The sequence below is a fragment of the Cavia porcellus genome, unplaced genomic scaffold (genome assembly GCF_034190915.1).
Source record: "Cavia porcellus strain 051 isolate PalLab524CR breed Dunkin Hartley unplaced genomic scaffold, mCavPor4.1 scaffold_21, whole genome shotgun sequence".
NCBI lineage: Eukaryota > Metazoa > Chordata > Mammalia > Rodentia > Caviidae > Cavia > Cavia porcellus.
The window spans coordinates 45,999,337-46,024,914 of NW_026947504.1; the positions used below are offsets into that span (position 1 = coordinate 45,999,337).

Below are 25,578 nucleotides of genomic sequence, written 5' to 3' on the forward strand. Positions count from 1 at the left end.
ACTATTGATGGAATGTTATTCTTAAAGTTAAAATTATACCTTTTGGGGTAATTGAGATGCATGTTTATTGTAGTAGAAAAATGGAGATACAGGTTTACACATTATAGATTTTGCTTATAACCTACATATTTGCTAAAAGAGATTGTGAAATATTAAAAACATTGTAAGTGCCCCTTATCCAAAATATGGGTCAGACATTGTTTAGATTTCAGTGTTTTTGTAGTTAAAAATATTTACATAGACCCCACCAGTTGACCATCCATAATTTGAATACTCAAAAAAGTTAAGTCTGAAATTTTTTGAAAACACTGACATGACACTCAAAAGGTTTCAGGTTTTGGAAGTTTTTTTGTTTTTCTTAAAGGGAATAAAACAAAACAATAAAATGAAATAAAACAAAACACTGAGAACAACATAGAATTTCAAAAACAAGACAGAAGGAAATCCCCCCTAGTTGCTGTAATGCGTATTGTTATTCTCTGAGCAGATGCTCAGACTACTGGCCCCAGGCCTGCAAAGTCAACCAGTCAGTACAAGCATTAAGTTGTTTTTGACCTCAGCTGCTATCGTCCCAGCTTACGTTCCTCCAGATCTTCCCGTTGCTTACCTGGGGCTCGGCAGGACCCTCTTTTTGTTTCCCAGCTTGTGCACTGGTTGGATCATGGGAAAGGCAGGCCCACTTCTTGGTTCTTTTCCCGGCCCAAGTTTCTTCTGGCACAAGGGAAAAGCAGGGTGATTTCCTGGTTCTTCTCTTGACCCATTTTCAGAATGAGGATGTTTAACGTTCATTGTTTTTTTAACTACAAAACTTAAAATCTGGTATTTGTATATGAAACTAAAGTAATTATTTTTAGTTCCCAAATTGTATTCTACATACAAAAATGTTAATGTAAATCTAGATATTTTTAAACATTTTACTTAAAGAACTGAATTCTTCTAGCTTTTTTGCAACCTGACACATTCTCTGCTTTCAGTGGCATTGTTGGAAATAGTGCGACTACTTTATTAACCACCATTGAAGAAATGCATTTGCTAAGCAAAAAAATATTCTTCAATAGCTTGAGTCTTCATGCAAGTAAATTAATGGACAAGGTATGTGTATAAAATATAGTTCCTATGTTTTATGATTTGTGAATTGTTCACACTTAATGGTTTTGTTCTGATGTTTGTACACTGCTTTTGGCCTCCGTTCTACATAATGGACTTTTGAGTTCATCAGATGAACAGCACACTGCACACTGAGATGGCTTCTGGGCCATGTTTATTGTGTCTTTCTGGATGGTACAACATTAAGTCATAACTGAGACTAGAAGGTCAAGCCCTAATTTCACTATTAAAAATGTGTAATTAGCGCAATGTTAGTATATGTTTAAGTAGGAGCTAATATGGCATACAAATTATAAAAGAGGAACTCTTATGTTTTCTTCCCCATAGGCTACATTTTACTCTCTGATGTTTCAGCTTTTTCCTTATGAAATGTATGCTTCTCTCAGTTATAATGTAGTTACTTGAAAACAAATAAAAAACAGCCCACAAAAATAAACAAAAACTTGGAAAAGCCCTATGAGATCTGATATTATTTAAAATGAGAAAAGTACTGTGGTAGGACATGAGGAATGAATTTATAATAATGAAATTTTTAAGAAGTTTCATTTCATTATTAAGGTTTCAAATTTTAAAGAATGCATCATTCTCACCATGTTAGCGTTTTTTTTTTTGTTTTTGTTTTTTGTTTTTTGTTTTTTTTTTTTTGTCTTTTTGAGACGAGGTCTCTGCAATTCAGGCTGGCCTTGAGCTCACTTTGTAGCCCAGGCTGGTCTTGAACTCACAACCATCCTCCTGCCTCAGCTACCTAAGTGCTGGGATTACAGGTATGGGCCACCAAGCCTGGCTCTATGTTAGCTTTTAAATTGTACTATCTGTGTAATAGGCTGGTCATAAAGGCACAGATTTTTGTAATATGTATAGTATAGCAGAGTATACACTAGTCAAGAGTCGAGTTATCAGTCAGTTGTCATTCTTTTAAATTCAGAGGAGCCTTATTAGGTGTTACTTTCTAACTCTCATGTATGAAGAAAATTCTTTCAGAAAACCAGCATTGTGTGGAGCTGGAATATCTAATTATAGTTTTCTTACCTTATTTCTTTGTTTTTATTAATTAAGTTTACTGGTACATTTGAGGTATCCATCATGATCACATTCATCATAGGGAAGCTGTACATGATATATCTTGATTCTTTTATTTCCCATTCCCCTACCCACACTTCAATCCTTCTTAACCTGCTTATTTATGAAGACTTTGTTTCTATTTTTTCCTTTTTTTTTAAAATTTTATTTAAGGAGAAAAAGAAAAAAAAAGCAGAGAAAGGGTACAAGTTATACAGATTCACAGAAAAAAATAAACAGTAGGAAATCACTAGTTAATGGATTACATTTTGTCATCTTAGAAATAATTGTTCAAGTTACAAAATTAAAGCTTATAAAGTGGACATTCCAACAGTGAGACTGCAAACAGTTCTGTTCAATGATCCAATAAAACTCAGTAATATTATTATCTTATACATGCAGTTATATCGTTTAGAGCACTTTCTTTTCCTTTCTTTTGTAAAATGACAATTACACATTTTGGGTTTTGTTGCTCCCACAGTTCTTACTACTTTTTTAGAAGAGAGTAGAACCAAAAGTGACATAACAGAACAGTCAGTCAAATCAAAAGGGTAGACGTAATAGATAATGTAAAAGCATAATACTAGGTGATCAACAATGGTTACCATAATGCCTCCCGCTATCTCTAATAGAATTGCCTATATCATTAGTTATAATAAAATTTGAACAAAACAGTAAAGAACAAAACCAACAAAACCAAAACATTGGAGACATTTTAGGTCTTCAAAAGTAGATAACAGTCAATCAGAATGGGTGTCATAATGAATCCTACTATCTTCACAGCTGTTGCGTAAACTTTCGAACCTGATACTATCAAGCAAAACAGAATAGAGGAACATCAGTCAAAACGAGATGGTGAGAGCAATACAGGGCTTTAAATCAAGATAATGGAAAGTCAAAGTGGGTCACTATAATATATCCTGCTATTTTTAAATTTATTTTTCCCTTAATTAAAAGGATAAAAAATAATAATAAAATGGAGATTGAGATAAAAGAGGGCATAACAGCAAATCAACACAGATCAAAACATAACCATTTAAGCAAAATAGTGTTTCACCACAAGATTATCCCGACATAAAAGTAGTTACCATATTGTCTCTTTCCTTGAAATCTTTGAGTATAACTTCGTATACTGTAGCATCAAATATATCAAAACAATGTAAAACTATTCAAGAGAATGACAGTATTACAGGGTATTTAGAATCAACTAACAGAAAATGAACAATGGTTTCTGTATAATCTCCTTGTCTATAAAAGGTTTTGCTTATACTATCATATATAATAAAATCCAATAAGATACCACCTGTTTAGACCAATAGAGACAGAAGAACAAAAGCTTGATGAGACTTCAAAACAAGATGATACTAAATCAGTATTACCTCTTAAGACGTCATTTTCTCCAATATAGCTGTTCCTATCATCCAATCATCTCTGCCTCATTTCTGTTGAGCTCTTTTTCTGTCATTAGTTGTCAGTTTGTCTTCTTCATTTTGTTTTCTGCTCCATTCATTGTGGCCTCTCTGCCGCTACTTCTGGATTTTTCATATTTTTCTTTTTTAGAATATCTTGCAGTATTCTCTGTAGAGTTGAATTGGTGGTTGCATATTCCCCTAGTTCCTCTTTATCCTGGAAGCACCTTGTTTTTCCATCAATTTCCAGGGATAATTGTGCAGGATATATCAATCTTGGCTGGAGATTATTATCTTTCAAAGCTTGAATTATTTCCCCCCATGCTCTTCGTGATTTGATGGTTTGTGCCGAGAAGGCTGCTCTAATTCTGATGGGTGTTCCCTTGTAAGTGATCTGTTTCTTGTCTCTGACGGCTTTTAGTATTCTGTTCTTGTATTGGATTTCTGGAATTTTAATTATTATATGCCTGGGTGTTTCTCTGTTTGGGTTGTAGGTGGCTGGGGTCCTGTATGCTTCATACAACTGAGTATCTTTACCTTTTGCTAAATTAGGAAAATTCTCCTGGATTATTTCTGTGAGTAGCTTTTGTAGTTCATTTGTTTGTGTCCCTACTTCTTCTTTATGTTCTTGATTCTTAAGTTATAGACCCTCTTATCATCTTCTAGTCTTTGTATTATTGCTGTTTGTTTCTTTGTTATTTTTAAGAGGTTTTTCATTTCATGCTCCCATATTACAACTCTGCCCTCCAGTTCAGATAATCTGTCCTTAGTTTCTTTCAAGCTCTTATGCCAGTTTTCGATAGACTTTAGTTTTCTGGTAGTCTCTTTGAACCTGCTTCACGTATTCTATGCTTTCTCTATTTTCTCCATCTAACAATTCTCCCCTCTTTTTCTGTTCTTCCATTCCACCATCTGTTTTTCCTTGGGTGGTGCTTAGCATTTCTCTAACTATTCTGCTTATGTCTAGCTTCAGGTCATTAATAACTTCATTCCTGAACTTGTCTATGAGGCTCTTGAGATAGCACTTTATGTCTATTGGTGCTGTGTCTGCTGTTGTCTCTTTCTCAGGATTGGGGGCCGAGGACCCTTTCTTGTTGCTGCCTCTTCCCATATTCTTTGTTCCTTATATATGCAAGCGTATATAGGAGGCCCAGCTTCCTTCCCTGTCAGCCACAGTCTGATTGAATTGCGCCGGCTAGGTGTTCCCACCCACCACAGCGCACCAGGAAGTTGCAGACCAGGCAGCCTATGCGGGGCCCGCCACTCCAGGTCAATCTACCTTCAGGAGCTGGGACCTGGGCTGTGCTAGCCTACTGGATCTCAGCCAGCAGTGTCATGTGGGCTAGGCACTGCTCACCAATCCCGCTTGAGAGGGTGATACATGACTGAAGTCACTGCAGCGCCCTGTTCCCGCAAGTCTGCCTGGTCCCAGAATGTCCTCTTTTGAAGTCTCCTGGACCGTGGCAGAGTCCCAGTTTTCCCTCACTCACCGGAGGTGGATGCACGGCTCCCCGCCCGTCCTGCTCTCAACTCCGTTCACCGATTTCCTTTCTCAGAGCTTCCGCGCGTCTCTCTCCCTTCCGAGCTGATGCAGACGCAGACACAGCTGCCGCGCAGCGGGAAACCCAAATCGCGGCTTCCAATGGCGTGGGCTCCAGCTTCCACGCGGAGGCTTTATCTGTTCCTGTTATAGCACCAGGATTGCATTCCCAGTTGGTTTCTCTCAGCCCAGATCGTTCTTGGGCCCCTGGGGCATATCTCCTCTTGCTTATGATTCCTTACTGAGCACCATTCCTGAATTCTAAGCTGGGTGTTTCAGAGAGCCTCTGTAGCTGCTGCTATCTGTTCGCCATGTTCTCCCGGAAGTCTCCTTTTTTCTTTTCTCTGTCTTCTTTTTCCCTGTCCCTCTCAAGTTCACTTTCCATTTGAACATTTGCTTCCTTTTTCACCATATCTGTTATACACTTTAGTCCTTATTTATGCTTTCAGTTTCTCACACCAGAGAAATAAAGTGGTATTTACATGTCTGTTTTGTTTCACTTAAGAGTGTGGTCTCAAGGCACATCTGTTTATCTAGAAATTTCTCAGGCTTTTTCTGTATGGCAGAATGATTCTCCATTGTACATAAACACACACACACGCATGCACATTCACACACATGCACACTCACATTTTCTGTATTCATGCCTCAGTTGAGAAGCATTTGGGCTGCTTCAAGATTTATTGCTAACTGTGCAGCTATAAATAAGGGTGTGCATACCTTGCTGTGGTATGACACTTTTAATTTTTTCAGGAAGATACCAGGAAGGGGGATAGCTAGGTCAAATGAAAACTTGAGTTCTAGCTTTTTGGGGAATCTCCACATTGCTTTCCTCAGTGGTTGTAACAGGGTACACTCCCACCAACGATGGAGAAGAGTTCCTCTTTCCCCACAGCCCTGCCACCATTTGTCATTGGTTGATTTCTTGATGGAGTGATTTCTTTATGGAGTGAGATGAAATCTCAGCATTGTTTTTGTTTGCATTTCTTGAATGACCAGTGATGTTGAACATTTTTTCCTATATTTATTTGCTGTTTGTACCAGAAGTTTATTAATAGTCAGTTTTTGTTGGCTATATGAGTTCTTGTGTAGACAGATGTCTTTGGAAGTAATTTATATATGATGCAAACATTGAACATGAAAGTGCATGCTACTTGATGGGATTACAAGGGCAAACATCCAATATCTGTTGGCCTCAGTTTGCTGCTCCTTTAGTGAAAAATGATAAGATGAATCAGTGATTACTGTTCAGTCTTGTGTTTTATGAAAGACATATGCCAAGGTTGTTGTATTTGCACAAAAGAAAGGAGTATGTGTAGCAACTTGCATATGTTCCTTTTCAGAGAGGGAGCTTTCCTGAAAGGCAGGTACTACAGTTGATCTTCAAAGACTTATAGGACTTAGTTCAAGAAGTTGAATAGAGGCCATCCTAAGCCAAAGAAGTGAATAGAAAATGCCAGTAATACTAGGTACATAAACAAGTGGCTCAATTGATTTTTGCTAGTCCATATTCCATCATTTTCTTGGGGTTACCTTTAAACATCTTGTACCTTTATCATTTTACTAAACTCACTTTGCAGAACCATTCTGTATTTGATTCCGTATTTTAGTTTTTGCTTTGTCTGTACTGTAACTGTGGAATAGTGCTTAAAAAAATTATGTAACTATGCAGACTGGAGTCATTAAAATTCATTGTCTCGGACATCCACAGAGCCTCTGTCATGTTCAGCAAATGCTGTGTGACCATAGACAAACATTTGTATTTACTTTCTTATACCTATTTTGTCAAGTTGGCCATGCCACCTCCTACCAAATGTGCCTGCCTTTGTTAAAACCGGCATTATAAAAGATCTTTGTCAGGCAATGAGTTAAAAAGTGATATCTTACTGTTTTTCTCACTTTAATTTCTATGATTGTATTGAAAAATGGGCATTTTATTTATATTTCCAATTGTTAAATTATTTGCATCTTTTTACCATTTGTCTGTTCCATTGTGTCTGATTTCTTGTGCATTTATTAACTGTCATAAGCATTACACATTAATTTTTCCCAGTTATCATTTTTCATAGTCTTTTCTGACACGTCAACTTTAAATTTTCTCATTATAAAACGTTAAGTTTTTTCACTGGGTAGTTTCTCCATTGAAAAGCATTCCAGGTTAGAAAACTTAGCTATAACATAAAATATTTTGAATTCTGCATATGATAAAGCTTGCATCTATTAGAAAATTATACATTATGTAACTAATTCATATATATATATATTTCTGTAATTTTGTATTTTAAGTATCTGAAGTTTATTTTTGTCCATACTGAGAAGTCAGCATCTTACTTATTTTTCCTAAATGGTTGTCTGTTTTATTTTCCCCTTGAATCCTAATTTCCTATTTTTACTCATATAAAAGTTGAATTGAAAGTTTTAGGAAAATGGGAAATTATAATCAGTAAAAGGCGCCTCCCAAATAACACCTTGAATAGCTTAAGAAAGGGAATTTAAAATTTATGTGTATAGCAGTGAATGGGTTCTGATCATTATTGTTATTTTTGTTGCCATTGCTATATAATTGAACTCTGAAATGATTTTCTCCAATATGAATTGGGCTGTATTTGTGTATTTTTTTAACAGTAAATTGAGACTAGATTATGATATTCTTTACAGCTCATATTGCTTATGTGCACCCATTTCAGATTTCTTCCAAGCATAAGATCCTTTGATATGTTTTAATAATTTATATCTTTTCCCTATCCTACTTCTTATAAAGCATTTCATGTCCTCTAAAATATTTGTAACCCATTGAAGGAAATAAAAATAGCATGTATTGCAGAATGTTCTTCATTAACAAGTACCCAAGTGAAATTTTTGTTAATAGAATTTTAAGTGGATAGTGAATTTGTTAGTAAGGATAGCTTAAAAAAAAAAGCCAAAGAGGATTTTTTTATATGATTCCTTTTATACTTAAAAATGTATTTAGTAGCTCTATCTTTATCTGATGTGAAAAGAAAATCAAGGACATTTTATTGAAAGATGTACTTTTTCCCTAACAAAGAAATTTGAAGCTCTTGTGCATTCAAATAAGTGGACTTCCTTCATTATCAGGTTCTCCTGAGACATTCATAACTGCAGTCTGTACTGCAAATAAACGGTGCCATATCAATTTATGCTAAACATTTTCTGAAACTTTCTCACTATAATAAGAAGTAGTACAATTCTAAACTAAAAGAATATATTCTGTTATAAATAATATATTGTCAAATTAATAGAATTGATTTGCTCAGTTCTCTGGAAAAAATCTTAAATGATCTTTTAAGTAAATGGTGATTTCAGTTCTAGGCTATAGCTACTGCTTAGAGTCTTTTTTAATTGCTCAAAGTGTATCTGGTGGACAGATAGCTTGACTTTAAGCAGGGAATTTGTTTAGCAGACATCTCGGGCCCTGCCTCCACCCTGCTAAGTCAGAGTGTGCATTTTAACCAGATTCCCAGGGCAGTCGCATGTTCATTAATGTTTGAGAAGTATATTCTAAATAGATAGTTTTGACTTTTATATTATTCTTTACAGCTTCCTACCAGGGAAAAACAAACAAATAAAAAACTATTATTTTTCAGCTGAAATACTTTTACCTTATTTCAAACAAATGAATTGATTTCTTAACTCCCTATCTTGGATAATTTTATTGACTTAAAGCTTTTCCTATCATCGTCTTTTACTGGAGTACACATGTTTAGAGTAATAGAAGTCAGTGTATCAGACAGCAGTTTGCTTAAAATATAAAAGCATCTGGTTGGGTTGTTTCTGTTTTATTTTTTGAAATCAAATGAGTAAGGGGCCTTTTAAGAAGCTAGAGAAAGTTAGAAGACCTTACGCAGAAGATATTTGAAAGAATAAAACTTAAATTGCAGTGAAATGAAGTAACAGCAACAGCTTCTGCAGTTCTTATGGGCACCTTGTCATTTCCTTTATTAAATCCAAAACCTATATTAGAAAAAGTTAAACAATACATAGTCATGGCAAGAATGAAAGCTCTTTTTCATTATAGATCTGTACATTTGACTGAGAGAATCTAATAAATGGAATATGAAGTTTTCAGTAGACTGCTTTGAATGGAAAATTTTTCTTTTTACTTCAACTTTGCCATTTGAAAACTGCATAAAAATACAAAAAAAGGGGTTTAAAAACTCATTAAGATTAGAAATATAAAGAAAAGTTAAGAATAATATCTTATAAGTAATATCTGAAATTTTAGCACCTTTGATCCTTTTTAAATGTAAGTATAGACTTACCTGCAAACATATTCATATAATTTAATATCATACGTATTTAATGTGATGTACTATGAGGTCTTAATGTTAGTTCTCTTTCTCTTATCTTTTTGGCAGATATCTTCAATATTGTACCTACAGATTTTCTATTATTCATACCATAGAACCATAAAGGCTAAAATCTTCCTTATCTGATCAACTGCCATCATTTTCAGTTTCTTGTAGAGATGTGGTCCTAAGGTGTTGCTTGACTGACGTTTTTATATAAAAGTACCTGTGAGAATGACTATTCCTAATCAAGTGATTTCAAGTAGTGCTCACTTGACTGTTACTGTGGAAGGCAGTTCGTGGCCAGCTGTGCTTTAAATTCAAGCAAGTTTTAAAGACCTTCACTCAAAGGGATAAAAATATTTTCCTTCAGCTTTCACTTTTGAACATAAGATTTCTAATAACCGAACTGATTTGATTGGCAATTGAAGTGTATATTTTTAAGTATTTGAAAGATATTTTTGCAGGTTTTTATATCCAAATAGATACATTATGAGTTATAGTTGATTACTTAGAAAATTAACACTAAACATTTTGTATGAGTTTTACTAAAGTTCTACTCCCCACCTAGCTCTCCTGGAGGAATTGTTAAATTCTTAATTACTATTTTTTTCTATTTGTGAGAAGTACTGAGAAATTAAAATGCAAACATACTTGTTCTGGTTTGTTTGGCTGCGTATTTATATTTTAAAACTATTAGATTACTAACAAATCATACTGATACATGCTTCAGTAAGTACTCCACTGAGGAGTTTCTGTATGAATATCTTCTGTTCAATCTATATTATTTATACATATGCATGAATGTATATCTAGTACTTTTATGTAAGTTTTTACCATTATGTGTGTGCTGATTTTTATTAGATACATACTTCAGACACATGAAAAGAAAGAAGACAGTAACAGTCATCCATATCTAGTCACCCTGAATGTACTTGTAGGAACAGCTTGGTATATTTCGTTTAGTTTTTAGGCAGAAAGGAGTTGCTCTCTTATTTTGTAAAACTAATAATGTGCATTCTTACTAAGAAAAATCCCAATCACTCAGAAAAGCACGAACAGACAAAGTTAGAGAAAGTGAAAGGCCTTGCTCCTGCAAGTGGCAGTAGTTAACCGTTGTTCTCATCAGTGTAACCCGATGCTGGATGTCTTCCTAAATATGACGGGCTTACAGAAATTTTTATACAGGAAGGTCACATGCTGGAGGGTTTTTAAAATTTAAGATGTTTAGTGGCAGAAAAAGAAGCAAAACTGAAGGAGTGCTAAAACTGGAAATAATTCTTTGTCACAAGAAGTATTTTATTTTGGTTTTATCAGTTTTGATAAGTATTTTGGCTTTCAGTTGCTAGATGCATGCATGTTTATAATTGTTACATTTTCATGATGAATTGACCTGTTTATCAGTATAAAATATTATTTTTTCTGATAATCATTTTTATTCTAAAAGTGTATTTGTCTAATACTAGTACAGCTCTAGCTGGCTTTCTCTTGATCACTGTTTTGTAAGATATGTTTTTTTGGTTTTTTTGTATCCTTTCCAGTGAGGCCAGTCTGTGCTCAGGGCTGAATCCAGCCTTCACATTGTTACATTCTCTTACCTTTTTGGGGTTTTTTTTGGTTGTTTTTGAGATAAAGTTTTATTAAATTGCCTAGTCTGACCTTGCATTTATAATCCTTTTGCTTTGGCTTCCTATCCAATTGGGATTACAATGTGTACTACCAGACAGTTATATTTTACTTTCTTTCTACGTGTGCATTTAAGTCTAAAGTGTATCTCCTGAAGATAATATGTAGTTTGATCATGTTTTTAAAAATTTTATTCCTGTAGCCTCTGCCTTCATGTTTGATCCATTTACGTTGAATTTAACTGCTGATAGTGGGATATATGTCTGTATTTTGTAGTAGTTTTCAAAGTATGCAGCCCATGGAGTAGCCATCTGACATGCTCCAGGATTTCTTGTTGAAAGATCAATTCCTGAACCTCAAACCTATACTTTTAATGAACCAAGATACATGAGATTTGAGCCTTACAGTAGGTGATGTTTCCCAACTGTATATAGTTGGGAGTTTGGATAGCATGGTCTGTGAATTGCTTCTTTCTGATGTATTTTTGATCTGTAGAATACAAAGTTATATTACTTTTGAAGTAATCTGAACACAAAAACTCATATCACTATCTGTGCTGGTAAATACTCTTAAGAAAAAATGACAGATAATTTATAGATAATTTTTTATGTTACCCAATGTTTCATGTATATTACTTTACCATAAACTCAGGCATACACTTTAAGATTTAGTAGAAAAATATAAACAGTGGATAAACCATTATTTATTTTAGGTTGAACTTCCACCCCCTGATCTTGGACCAAGTTCTGCCCTAAATCAGACCCTCATGTTGCTGCGTGAAGTTCTGGCATCTCATGATTCTTCAGTTGTACCATTAGATGCTCGTCAAGCTGATTTTGTGCAGGTAGTTTGTCTGTTCATGTGTAGTGACTGCTCTGTGCTCCTCTGTTGTACATTGTGTTCCAAACCGACATTTGTGACCCAGATATTTTGACCAATCTTTTCCTTAGTTGCTGATATTCCTTCAATATTAGACCAGATCTTTATTTTTAAAAGTTTCAATTCATTGATGCTGGCTTTTAGAACTGTGTAGTTATTATATCATTAAACCTTTTTTTTATTATGTGTGTGTGTGACTGTTGGCTGCCTTCCCCTTAGCTTTGCATTAATTCTAAAGTGCCATTAATCCAGGACCTAGTCACTGGTTAGGAAGTAAAGAATTTTATTTTCTATTTATAGGTTTTATCGTGTGTTTTAGATCCTCTTCTCCAGATGTGTACCGTATCAGCCAGCAATTTAGGCACAGCTGACATGGCCACTTTCATGGTTAATTCACTATATATGATGAAAACAACACTGGCCTTATTTGAATTCACTGACAGACGTCTAGAGATGCTACAATTTCAGGTAAATGTTTGCCACAAAAGGTCTATTCATTCTGGTGAAATATTTTTGCCTTTATGCAATAGCTTTACGATACTGGCTTTGGCTAATTTCACTGACCTGGTTCCTGTAAATCCCTTGACATAATCTGATGGAGGGTTAAATACTTGTGCACACACATTCAGCATTTTGTTTTTCAACTATGGTGAACCCAGAATGTGAAGTGGTTAAGATACTTGTTTTAAACCATAATATTGAGTTGATAGCATGAAGCTTTTTTAATTTGAATAGTTATTCAGTGCTGCATGTAGATTAAAAATTCTGAACTGTGAATAACATGCTATATTTTTCAAACCGTGTAGTTAGTGCAGAATGTGTTACAGAGGACAGATATATTTTTATCTATGTGTAAAGCAGTGTTAGGAAAAACACTGCAGTTGCTGTACCAGTCACTTTATTCCTATAAGCCAAATGGTATTGCTTAAGAGTCTGCAGGATGGCTAAGACGAAGACATTTATAAAAGTTACTGGACACCTAAGCTCAAATTTTAGAGTGCTATTGGTAGACACAGTGTTTAAGAAGAATACTTTGATCTTTTATTATAAGTATGTAACAATCTGGTAGAAGACATAGTAAGTGTTGGTATTTTGAGTTTTCATGAGAAGTGAATCTTGATACATCTAAATTTGTGATATTGTCTAATTCTTTTAAAAGTAATACTTCAAAATTATCAATATTCATAATTTAAAGTCATATAATATTGGGGTTTGTTATCTAAAAGCTCAATGTACCATCCTCTCCACCCTAAAATCTCTCTCTTGTTTCACCCTCTAAATGACAGCCTCCTTCAGTTGCTTTGTTTTGTTTTGTTTTGTTTTGTTTTGTTTTGTTGAGACAGGGTCCCCCTTGGAGTTCATTAAGTCCTTGAACTCACTATTGGCCCAGGCTGGTTTTGAACTCATGGCAGCTCCTCTGCTTTAGTCTCCCGAGTGCTAGAATTGCAGACATGCACCACCACACCCAGCTCCTTCAGTTCTTACACTTGCTTCTTTTGATATTTATAATTCTAAATGCTGGGTGTATTGTTACATTTTTCAGTTTTTATTTGGATTTAACATATTAAACTTGTAGCCTGAACATTAAAAATACAGTTCTCTGCTTTACACACACACACACACACACACACACACACACACACACACGGAAAATGACCATACTTAGAGCTTTATCATTTTCCCAGTGATAAAATTTTATAATAGTGTATAAATTATTTTTATTGTGTAAATAGTATTGATAACTGAGCCACATAATGAAAACTGGTTAATTTTTCTGTCTTAAATAACTTTTTTGATTTCTATGGAATTACTGACATTTTAAAAATTAAAAAAGAATTGGATTTTTCACTTTCAGCAGCTGACATTTGTCTAAATGTTTTCATAAGATATTCAGATATATCAAGTATTCAGTGTTTATTGCCAGTTATCTGCATTTGTTATATGTTCCATATATATAACTGCTTCTTCTGTGTGTTGAGTTTGTTTATTCAAGTTCGTGTTCTCAGATACCCCATCCCCCGGTTGAGTACATCAACTGGACTTGTCACGTGTGTTTCAACTTTCTCTCTGGAAATTTCGCACGGGTCTTTATTCTTCTAACTGGCACCGCCAATAATTATTCTAGCAGCAGATAGTTCCGGTTCTTCTTTCTCCAATCTCCAGTAGATGTTTTCCCACCACCTTTGAGCCCCCACTAGCAGACTCACTTTTGGGCATTTCAAGAGGGTTGTCCCTGTGCTTGCATAGAGCTTGCTAACACGACATTGGCTGACGCTGGCTCCACGGAGCGTCATAGGTTCAAAGCCCAAGCAAGGCTCTGCCCACTGAAAGCTGTGGCATATTAGAGTCCTCCAGAGAATTAGTTTATTTTGTATCAGTCATTTTATTAACATTCTTCCACTCTTAGCTTCTTCCAGTGTTTCAAATAAAATACCAAATTATTATAATTAACCTTTGCTAGTAGTAAACAAATCTATCTGAAAGCTTATGTATATTTCTTTGCGTATAGGTATTTTATCAGGATATCTTAGGTATATCTCTTTTCTCATTATTTCTGTCTTAGACTTCATAGAACCGTTTCAGTTTAGCGATTTAAACTTTTATTTTTTGTTCACTCATTTTCATTATTTTTTTAATCATCATTTCTCCATGTGTCATTTTTTAAATATTTTAAAGCTCCTGGTTAATTTTATCTTATGGATTTGTTCTCTGACTTCCTTAAAAGACTTAAATTCTCTTCACTTTGATGTATGTCTTTGATATTTTTCCTGCATTACTTTTTTTTTTTCATTTTTCTTTCAGACCTCTAGTATGGTTCTTAGTTGTAATTATCTTATTCTTATTCATTAGATGTTCACATTTATACATCTTGTTTTTCTTTGACTTCTAGTAATTCCTTGGTCATTTATTTAAAAATCTGTAAGTTTCTTTGGGGGACGAATATAGCTATTGGAGTAACTTGAATTACGTGGGCATTGAGATGGTGATGGGTAAAATCAAGGGCAAGGGTCTGTGACATTAACAGAGCTTTAAAGCTAAAGGAACTTTCTGGTAAGGAATAGAAGGAAAACCTCCAGCCTTCCAGGCTTTTGTGGCAAAACAAGGAAGGAGCAGGCTTCTTCCCACTGGGAAGTGCTTTAATCAGTCAGGGTGGTCTTCATCCTTGCCTTCCACCCCCTTCTGATTAGGGACTTCTCCAAAGACAGCACAGAGCCAGAGCATGTGCCACTCACATCTGTTAGCTGCATCTTCTTAGGCCGTTCCTGAACCTGGTATCTTTTGACCAAGGTTCTTCTGGGGCCTCAGTTCTCCCCCTACTTGTCATGGACCTACTTCATCCTCAGGAAAATTTACTGCCTCAGCTGCAGTGGAATTTCCCCAGCTTCTCCAGATGTTTGGTTTGACTTGTTGAGTCAGTCTGGCACATTGGAGGCCAGGGAGTCGGGCCTTATCTGCCTAAGTATTCTGCTTTACATAGTTGTAGCTAGTGGTTTTTGTTTGTGTTCTGCTTATTATCAGCTCTTAAAAGAGCTGAAAAGCAAACCATATTTTTCGTTAGCTGTTATTCCTGAATTACTCTTTTTTTTTACTCTCTTCCTTTTAGGAGGACTTCCTCTTTGGGGGAAGAAAAAGCCTCTTTTTTATGGAAGCCGTCCTGTGCCTCTTTGCACATCATTTCCATCTTACACAGCCTCTTCAATCCAAACATCTGTGCCTCTCTAAGGAAAACCCACTAGGAGTTTGCAGCCTCCAGTGTGGTCTGTTTCTAGTCTCACCAGTGTTATTCCTCTTTTAAAATGTTATTCCTCTTTTATTTTAGATTGAAGCACATTTGGACACACTTATAAATGAGCAAGCCTCTTACATTTTAACTCGAGTAGGCCTGAGTTACATCTACAACACTGTGCAGCAACATAAACCTGAACAGGTAACGATACGTGTTCCTAATTGGAGAAATCGGTTAATGTGGAGTGAGATTTCTAGAGCTGGTTCTGAGTTTGGGTATTTGCACTGCTCCTATTACCTGGGAAAGTGACCTAGATTTCTGTGTCCATTTGCTTGGCTATGGGTTGGAGGTAATATTAGTATCTGTGTTATAGGATTGGTTTCAACATTAAATGCGATAATACATGTGTGGTTCTTAGATGATTGTCTGAAATATCCATAGTACAGTCTCCCAAAACACTGTCTTTTCTATTACCAATAATTTTGTTAATGAAAAATACAGAAATTAGTATCATAAAATGTATAAAGGTACATACTGGTAAATTTTTTAGTCTTACATTTGTTATCAGGTAATTGAATGTATAGATTAGTGTATAAATAGTTTTCCTTTTAATTTAACAAATTGAAGAAAAATAGTCAGTTCTAGGGACCAACATAACAACTTGTTAACTTGTAGAACCCCAGTGGGAATAAGATAATGGGATGGTGAGAACTTTAGAACATCAAATAAACCAATTTTATTTAAAAAGAAAAGAGGATATTAACATGATAAGTATATTTTAGCCCAAGGACTCTTAAATAAAAATCTCAGAAATTTCTTGTGCTAAAATATTAAGCAAATGTAAATCAATTCTTCAAGTGGCAACCAATTCTTCTGCCTTTCTGTTTTTTAAAGAATTCTCTGAAAGTCTTTAGCCTCTAAATGTCCTCCAAGTGCTTCATTGCATTTTTTCTTGCATATAAGTAAATCTTAAGTATTATGATATTTCCATTGTTAATAAACTTACATGCTTTTTAAAATGTCTTCCCCAGTTTCTTCACTTCTTGTTTTTTTTTTTTTGTTTGTTTGTTTGTTTTTAAATAGGGCTGTTTAGCTAATTTGCCCAACTTAGATTCTGTGTCACTGAAGGCTGCAATGGTAAGTCCATCATACCACATTTCAATGTATATTTCTTCATCAAACAGTATTCTTCATTTTTTGTTATATGACAGTTTTTTGTGGATGTTAATTTTTATCTCTGATATATTGTGTTTACATTGGGTCCAATAATAATTGATCATGTATTCCTTTAACTGAACAGGCCTAACACTATTTGCAGTAATATTTCACCACATCCTGTTAGCCAACTGTTACTATTTAGAATTTCTTTGTTTTTGAATTTCATTACTAATCTAGTAGAAAAACAAGAGTGACAGATATGGAAGAAGTCTGTCTGTGTATCATGGACTTGTTACTGCCGTGACCCCCAATTCACAGTTCTTGGTGCCATCCTGAGACAGTGACTAAAATCAGGTTCCAAACAGTCTCTTGTTCCTGAGTGTGAGACCCAATTTGTTATTTTCTTCTTGGCTAAAGAGTTCACTCCTGGCTGTGTCGATTAGCACCACTTTTTGTAATGTGTTCTGTAATAAAGGTACACTTCACCGGGTGCATATTCTCCCATGGTACAGCATTTATGTCATGTAGCCCTATCCCTCAATGGAATGGTCCCATCTGAAAAATTTTAATACAATACAGTGCTATTAAATAATAGTAATAACAGCAGCAATTGCTGTTAGCCTTTACTGACCATGCCAAATATTTTTCCTGCTTTAACTTTTTATCTTTGTGACAGTCACATTCAACCTCGGAGAAATAGCCTGTGGGTACTATTCCTAAGTGTTTAAAGGATTCATATAAACTTGCCATGAAAACAGTTTGACTTTCTTAAATAATTATGTAGAATTTTTTTTTATTCTAAAGCTTTCCAGAACTAAAAATATCATCTTGTAAAAATAACTGAAAATAAAGAGATAGGCTTACCAGATACCTAACAACGGGCAAATAAGGTGGCAGAGTCGACTGAATTAATAGTACAGTAGAATTTAGAAGACTACATATGATAAAGAACATAGTCATAATAAAAGACACTGTATATATAGAAGTAGTAATCATAATTTACATATATTAAACAAAAATTGTACCAGAAAAAATTATGGAAATACAAAGAAAATATAAAGTGCAAATAAAAATAAATTTTAGATTCACTTTAAAAGATACAATTTTTAGAAGATTAGTGTAAACACCACATTATCCAATGATTTTATGCCATGATATTTACCTACACAAAATGAAGTATATTTACACAGATTAATAACATTTGTTGTACCCAATAAATATATGTTGCTCCCTCTGTCTCTCGTTCTCTCTTAGTAATATACCCTACAAAATATTTTTAAACCTCATTAAAAATTTTCATGTGCCTAGTCTTAATTTTAAAACCAATTATGTTGAATGTATCTCCAAAGAAAAATTTTGGTGGAATTTTGTATGTGGTCTATGGTATTATCAACAAATAATTTTTACTTCTAAATGGGAATTGTCAAAAGTACCTTAATTTAGAATATCCCTGCCAATTTCTCTTCCAAGTGTTCTTAACTCCTATAGTAATAAAAACTTCTATCCATTTATCATTTCAAAGGTTGCTAACCAAGTGTCTGCTGTTTTCTAGGCATCATGCTAAGAAATGGGATAAGAATAGACAATCTAGTAAAGACTGAAGCTGTTGCATAACTAAATAATGAGTGAAAAGGCAGTTATGCTTTATGATCATGACGGGGATTAGTTTATGCAGATCTGAAATCTGAGCATCGACCCCTTTATCCTGTCAGAAACCAGGTCCGATAGTTTTGTACTGGCTTTCACATTTCCCTTCTCTCCCTCGGACTGCCCTTATCTAAGATGGTGCCACAGCTACGTACTCAGTGTCCTTGCTTCATCCCCATAGCCTCTCATTCCTTCTTGCTGTGGCTGCGTTTAGCTTTATAAACCTGAAGTCTAATTATGCCCTCACTTCATTGGTTTTGCTAACTCATTTATTTTTAAGCATTAACGTCCTTCAAAAAGCATAGAGGTGAGTTGGTCTCTGCACATCTAGCCAGTTTTCTTCCAGCCTCAAGCGTTGTACATAACAGCCTTCTCCCCACTGTCTGTTATTTAAGATCTCCCTGCAGGCATCCTTTTCTCAGAGAGGCGAGGCCCCGATGGACACTTGGTAGTATCTTGGTTTTTCTACTCTGCAATTGAGCACAGGTTATACTTACATAGTTATTTACATTATTAGCTGTTTAATATTTCTCTTGTACTTTGAAGCTAAGAATTTTCCTGGTTCTCACCATTGTAATGCTGATACCTAACACAGAACCTTTTTAATGGCAATTACTCCAGTAATATTAGTTGACTCAATAGACTGATGAGCAAATTAATAGATTTTAAAATGTACTAAATGTCAGGGAGATTAAAATGGAGACCTTGGATTCAGAATTATGAAAGATACTGCTAAGACTGATTGTATTAAAAAGTTGGCATTTCAAGTGTTTTAATTAGAGTGTGCAAAAAATACTCATTTGAATAAAAAGAATTGTCTATGGCCATACCACCCAGAATGTGCCCGAGCTCATCTGAATAAAAAGCACTAGTTATTTGGAATATAGGGTCTTCCGCAAGATTTAATGATTGAAAGAGATGATTACATTTAAGATATTTGTTAGCGGATGTTTTACATTCCTCTTCTTCCCTTAGGTTCAGTTTGATCGTTACCTGTCAACCCCAGACAACCTATTAATGCCACAGCTGAATTTTCTTCTAAGTGCCACTGTGAAGTAAGTGGTTTTGGTCCTCGGTATTTGGTAAAGATTCACATATTTTAAATATCAGGTACTTTACTTGAAAAAAAGTTGCTGTGAAGACTAGGTGATTTACCTTTGACAGTCTTAAAGATTAACTAGTTTTTAATCTTTCCCCTTGCCCCAGCCCCCCAGTGGATCTGACCTGACCCTGTTCAGACTTCTCCTTTGCATGCTTATTCCTCCAGTCTCCATAATTAGTAAATGATTTTAAATCCTGCCTGTCTTATTAGTACTCTCTTCTGAATATTACTTGTCTCCCTAGTAACAGTATCTTGGAAAACATATTGCTCTTATTTCCCCCCCCCCTTTTTTTGGTATAATTTGACTGGGGTTTAAAGGACATTTTGGTTAAGCTCCTCAGCCTTGGAATAAACTATTGTATAAATTTGCATATCCAGGAAGCAAGATTGTATGATAAATGCGGTGGGAATTGAGAATTGAAACAGAAAATGGTCTTAAAGAATTTTTTCTTCCTTCACCCAAGTGAATTAAAGGGTATTATTATTTTTTAATGCCAAACTCCAGTGTTCACCTTATAGTTTATAAAATTGAATTAGCACACAGAAATCACAATTATGCATATAGTAACTGTTTTGGGTATGTCTTTGCTTATTAAATCAGAATGATTTCTGTAAGTAATTTGGTAAATCAAAAAGAATAGCAATGCTTCCTAAAATGAATATACAGGAAAATAGTTGTAATTAATGAACTCTTTTTCAAGACTCTTTTTCTGTTGTGTTTGTTAGAGATTAAGCATGTACCTGTAAAAGAACTATTTTTTGTTATGAGAGAAATCAGAATGAAGTTTTCTTTTATAATTACCAAGGCAAAAACAGTTCCAGGAGACCTATGAGCTAAAAAACAGAACTCAGACAATTCTGGAGACCCCAGAAAGCCCAAGACTTATGAGAATTCTGTGCTCCAATTAAAAGCCAGAGGTCATTAGTTTGAAAGAAAAAGCATAGCCCAACGATCTGCTGCCTATAAGAAATTCACTTCAAACACAAAGGCAGAGAGTGTTTAAAAGGATGGTAAATGTTGTGCTATGTAAGTACTAATCATAATAAAGCTGGAATAGCTTTATTAATTAGGAAAAATTTGTCTGTAGGTGAGGTAATAACATAACAAGAAACACTTCACAGTGATTGTAGGATCAACTTGTAAAGAGCACATAGTATCTAAAAGCAGAGCCTCAAATAACATGAACTGTAATCTTATAGAAATGAGAAGGGATGCTTACATCAATGATCATAATTACATATTTCAACTCTCATGTTAGTAATTGATAAAAAAAGGTAGAAAATTAGTAGGGGGTGAAAGAACTGAATAGCTCTTTGCAAGCTCTTTGCAAATCAGTGACACAGGAAGAAAGCAGGAGCGGCCGTATTAACAGACAAAATTTAACTCAAGGTGAGCATTTTCAAAAGTTCAAAAGGTAATATTTGGTACTGCTGAAAGTTATACTTAAGATTCTATGTGTAAGTTAAGATGTAAAATGTCCTTAATAAAGAAAAATCAAGTATGTCATTGTATTAAGAATACTATATTATGGGGGCTGGGGGTTTAGCTCAGCGGCATAAGCACCTGCCTTGCAAGCAGGTGGTCGTGAGTTCGATCCCTGGTACCGATAAAAATGAAAAAGACAAAAAAAAAAAAAAAAGAATACTATATTATGGACAAAAGTGATGAAGAGAAGCTTTACTTTAATTCACTGCATAAATCAATTGCAGATACCATGTAAACCATGTTGGAACACTGAAAATGTACAACACATATCACAGTTAATGATGTAAACTTAGAAATATTTTTATTAAAGTTCTAAAGTAAGGCTTAGACACTTACTATCAATCACATCTACTATTTACCTTGAGTTTTGAGTAAATAGAATGAAGTTAATCATAACTATTGACTTAAATCAATTTTAGATATTTGAATTGAAAAACAGAATGAATCAAACAATTTTGAGATTAATAAAACTAGAGTTGTTGCTTAACCAGATTCAGAAGTAACATACCAAACATATATTTGCTATTTACCAGCAATATTTAGTTATATAATAAATAGTAGAGCTACCTCAACTTTATTATTACTACTTACATATAAAAAAATTAAACCCTCATCATTGTTTTCTACAAATTAACAAAATAATATATGTGTAAGATTGTATGAAAAACTAAAATTTTGTTGAAAATTTGAAAGATGTGAATAAATAAGCATATTTAATGTATAGCTGGGAAATTCACTAGGTAAGATTATTCACTAGATAAGATCAGTCTATAAATTCAACAGAACTGCCATCAAAATTCCCATTTTATTACTTAGCAAAAACTGTGTGGAAGGGGCCTCTGGTCATTTTTCAGCCTCTCCACAGTTATAATCTGGCCCACAGTGGCATCATCTGCGCCTGGCTTGTCACGTTAGTGTCCAAGCCGTTGTTTTTTACCCTAGCTCATCTGCCTCTGTCTACTCTAGCCCCCATAATCTAATCTAAAATCTTCAACCAGAGTATGTGATGGATTACTTATTCAGTTCTCTCAATGAGCCTGTAAAGTAAGATTTCCATTTTCAGGAAACACAGTACTTAGAAAAGTTAAGCAAATGAGCCAAGGTTCAGTAGTTTTCTTTGTAAGAAGCAGTATCAGGCTTTGAATCTGTTGTTACTGATTGTTGAGCCTATTTTCTTCAACACTATATCGTATTTTTCTTTTTTAGTAGAACATATAACACATGGCACTTTTCTTTTTTTTCTTTTTCTTTTTTTTTTTTTTGGTACTGGGAATCGAACTCCCGACTGTGTGCTTGCAAGGCAGGCACTTATGCCGCTGAGCTAAATCCCCAGTCCATATATATATCATATTTTTCTAAATATGCTATGTTACTTTACTGTTTTTAAAGAAAGCTCAGAGATGTTTCACATATGCAGTGTGTAATAGGTAATGCTGATGTGAGATGTGTTCCTTGATCTCATATAAAATATGTTTAAGTTTCACTTTAAGACAAAAATCTGACCTGGGCTAAAAAGCTGACTTAACCCATTGTGACATTTTTGATGCTTATATGGTGATAAAGAGAAATAAAATTTTAAGCACTTTATTGTCATCTTTTCTTCACAGTTTTTCAGCCTAAAATCATCAACACCTTTTTTCCTATGGCACACTTGATTGCACTCTTAACCAGGGTGCTATACTAAAGCTCAATTTTAGTGATCACAGAGACTGAAAGTTAAAATAAGCTATTTTTAGAAATGCTAGGTTTATGTTAATGAAAATTGTATCGTGTTGCTATAGTAACCAAAAAATCCTAAAGTAGTATTAATGACAAGCTCAGTAATTCTAGAAGTAAGTTCATTTCTTAGCTCAATGCTTTAAATAATTATTTAAAACATAATTTCTATAAATATACTTGAAAATGAGAGTGAGTTTTACAAGTGGTTTTATATTAATCTTTATTAAGAGTTTTAGAATTTATACTGTTGGGGAAGTATCATATTGTTAGTTTGTAACCGGACAAAATGAATTTCTTATTGTAGAATATTCTTATAATACAAATGACTGAAAAATGAGGCTTTCTATGAAATTATGTGATAAATTGATCTCTCTTAATTCTGTTTTCTTTCCTGTAACATTAAATTAATTACATGACTATTATTTTCTCCTTGGTATACAATATAACCACCTGCTTTCTAAATGTAAGAATGTTGGATTTTTCCAAAAGTTGAAATTAAATGAAATCTAGAAGGACATGTATCCCTTTAGTGTTGTTTTGAGTCATTGTTAAGAAGCCCAACAGGAATTATTTATTGAGGGGAATGTACATTTGTCTCATTTTGTATACTATTGATTAAAGTTCCCAAACTATGTGGATGTTATCTTGTAGAAAAAATAATGCCAAAGGTTATGATTTTTCTTGTAGCACACCAACTTTTTCGTATGTAGCCTGTTTTTGTTTCAAGTTTTTATTAGTGCCTGTTTGTAGTACGTAAGACCTGCATTAATCTGAAGGAGTAGGTCATGTACTTACGGCATGTTCATTCTGTGCATTCCCTGTGCTGTCTCCATTGTTTCTGCATTCTATTCCCATTTGCAAAATGTCTGTATCCCTGTTTCCTATTACCTGTCTTTTTAAAAAAGAATTATTTATGCTTTGGATTTCTCATATTAGAGAAGTTATGTGACATTTAACTTTGTGTGTCTGATTTATTTCATTTAACAGTGTGGTCTCAAGGTATAGCCATTTTCCTACAAATAACATCAATTTTTTATCTTTCTTTATGGCAGTGTAGCACTACTTTATGTGTAAATACCACATGTTCTTTATTCTATTTATCTATTGATGAGTATATTCACCAGTTCTAAGCTTTTGCTGTTATGAACTGTGCTGCTACAGACATGAGTCTATATGTATCACTGTGGTATGACATCTTTGACTCTTTTGGGAGGATTCCTAGAAGTGGAATACCCGGATCACGTGGAATTTCTAGTTTCAGTTTTTTAGGATCATCCACACTGATTTTCACAGTGATTATGTTAGTTTACATTCCCACCAGCAATGCCCATAATGGCCAGTTCCTCAAAACAGTCAGTGAACCAGCTTTACTATCTTAGTAATTTCCTCATTAATGAATTATTAGATTTTTGTTTTAACTTTGATCATGTGTTCATTCATTTTATGAGTTGTTCTTAATTTTTGAAAATTTCCGTTGCCCTGAATGGATTATTAATCTGTCCAAGGGCTAGTAGAGCACCATTTAAGAAGTTAGTCCTCAGAATATTTCATAGTACCAATGATGAAACATGGAATCAGTGATGGTGAATCTTTTCAGCTTTCCATCACAAATAACTGGCTGCAGCACATGTGCCATAAGTTCACCATCATTGACTTATATTAAACCAAAAGATTTTCCCCCATTTGTCTGATTTTGCATATTGTTGGTCCCATTAAAAACAAGTTACAGAAACAGTTCTAAAGTTACTCTCCATCCATCAGCTGTGGCTGTGATTGGTTATAATGCAGGTGGATGCCCATGCTACAGTGGAATATGATCAGGAGACAAGATTTTACAAGTTTTCAAAAACACAGCAACTGAACTGAGATGATTTGTGTTTCATTCTGGATTTAGTTGCAGAATATCTAAAAATTTTCCAGTTTCAGCATTGAATGTTTGTCACTATTGTAATTCACCATTATTTGAAACTATGTGTTTCACAAATACTAGTAATTAGCACAATAGTTTGGGCTAATACACTAGGCCAGAAAACAGCCAGCCTACCTGATAGATGGATATTTGCATATACTTTTTAAAACAAAGGTTAAACTTAACATGGTAATTACTAGTAGAAGGAAAATGGAAGGAATAATAAAATAGAAAATAAAAAATAACAGGGAATAAAACTGAGTTAGCACTACAGAAGCATCTATTTATATCCAAATAACTGATACAATTGGTTGTGTTATATCATTATTTAGGGAATCCAGTTCTTCAAAGTGATTTTGTGTGTGTGTGTGTGTGTGTGTGTGTATACATAGTGTACATAGTGTACTGATTTTTTTACAGTAGAAATTCATTAAAATGGTATTAACTCTCAAGTGAAAAAGTATGACTCAAAAGCTGACAGTATCTTACAGAGATTATCTAATTAGGTACTTTGCTTTACAATGGAGAAATTAGTCCTGAAAATTCAGGGCAACAATAGTGAATGGTAGAGCTTCCATTAGAATTTAAGTCTTCTAATAGTCCGTCCTTCACTGTACCATTTTATCTCTACTATGATCATATGGAATCCAATGGAAAAGATTCTGTAAAAGTGAGTATGTGGACCTGTACCGGACTTTCCCTTTTGTTTCTGTCTTGTTGGTTTGTGCAGCAAGTTGACAGGCAGAAGAAAAATCCTTTTTCTTGCCTTTTTTCTTCTCACTATCTGAAAGACTTCTTTTTTTTTTCTACCAGCTTTGGTATCTCTTTCTCCCCCTTGGAAAAATAACATAAATTTTAAAATCTTTATCTTCTTACACTGAGGAATGGAATGAAGACACCCTA

At 34.4% G+C, this 25,578-nt stretch overlaps 1 protein-coding gene across 1 annotated transcript in view; it reads left to right on the top strand.

Moving 5' to 3' along the window:
• Cog6 (component of oligomeric golgi complex 6) overlaps positions 1-25,578 on the top strand; it is a 69,170-nt gene that overhangs the window by 38,463 nt on the left and 5,129 nt on the right. The window contains exons 13-18 of the mRNA XM_003477438.5: positions 975-1,092; positions 11,761-11,892; positions 12,228-12,395; positions 15,748-15,855; positions 16,738-16,791; positions 19,435-19,514. Of these exons, the coding sequence (XP_003477486.2) occupies positions 975-1,092; positions 11,761-11,892; positions 12,228-12,395; positions 15,748-15,855; positions 16,738-16,791; positions 19,435-19,514 (660 nt within the window). The remainder of the gene's footprint in view (positions 1-974; positions 1,093-11,760; positions 11,893-12,227; positions 12,396-15,747; positions 15,856-16,737; positions 16,792-19,434; positions 19,515-25,578) is intronic.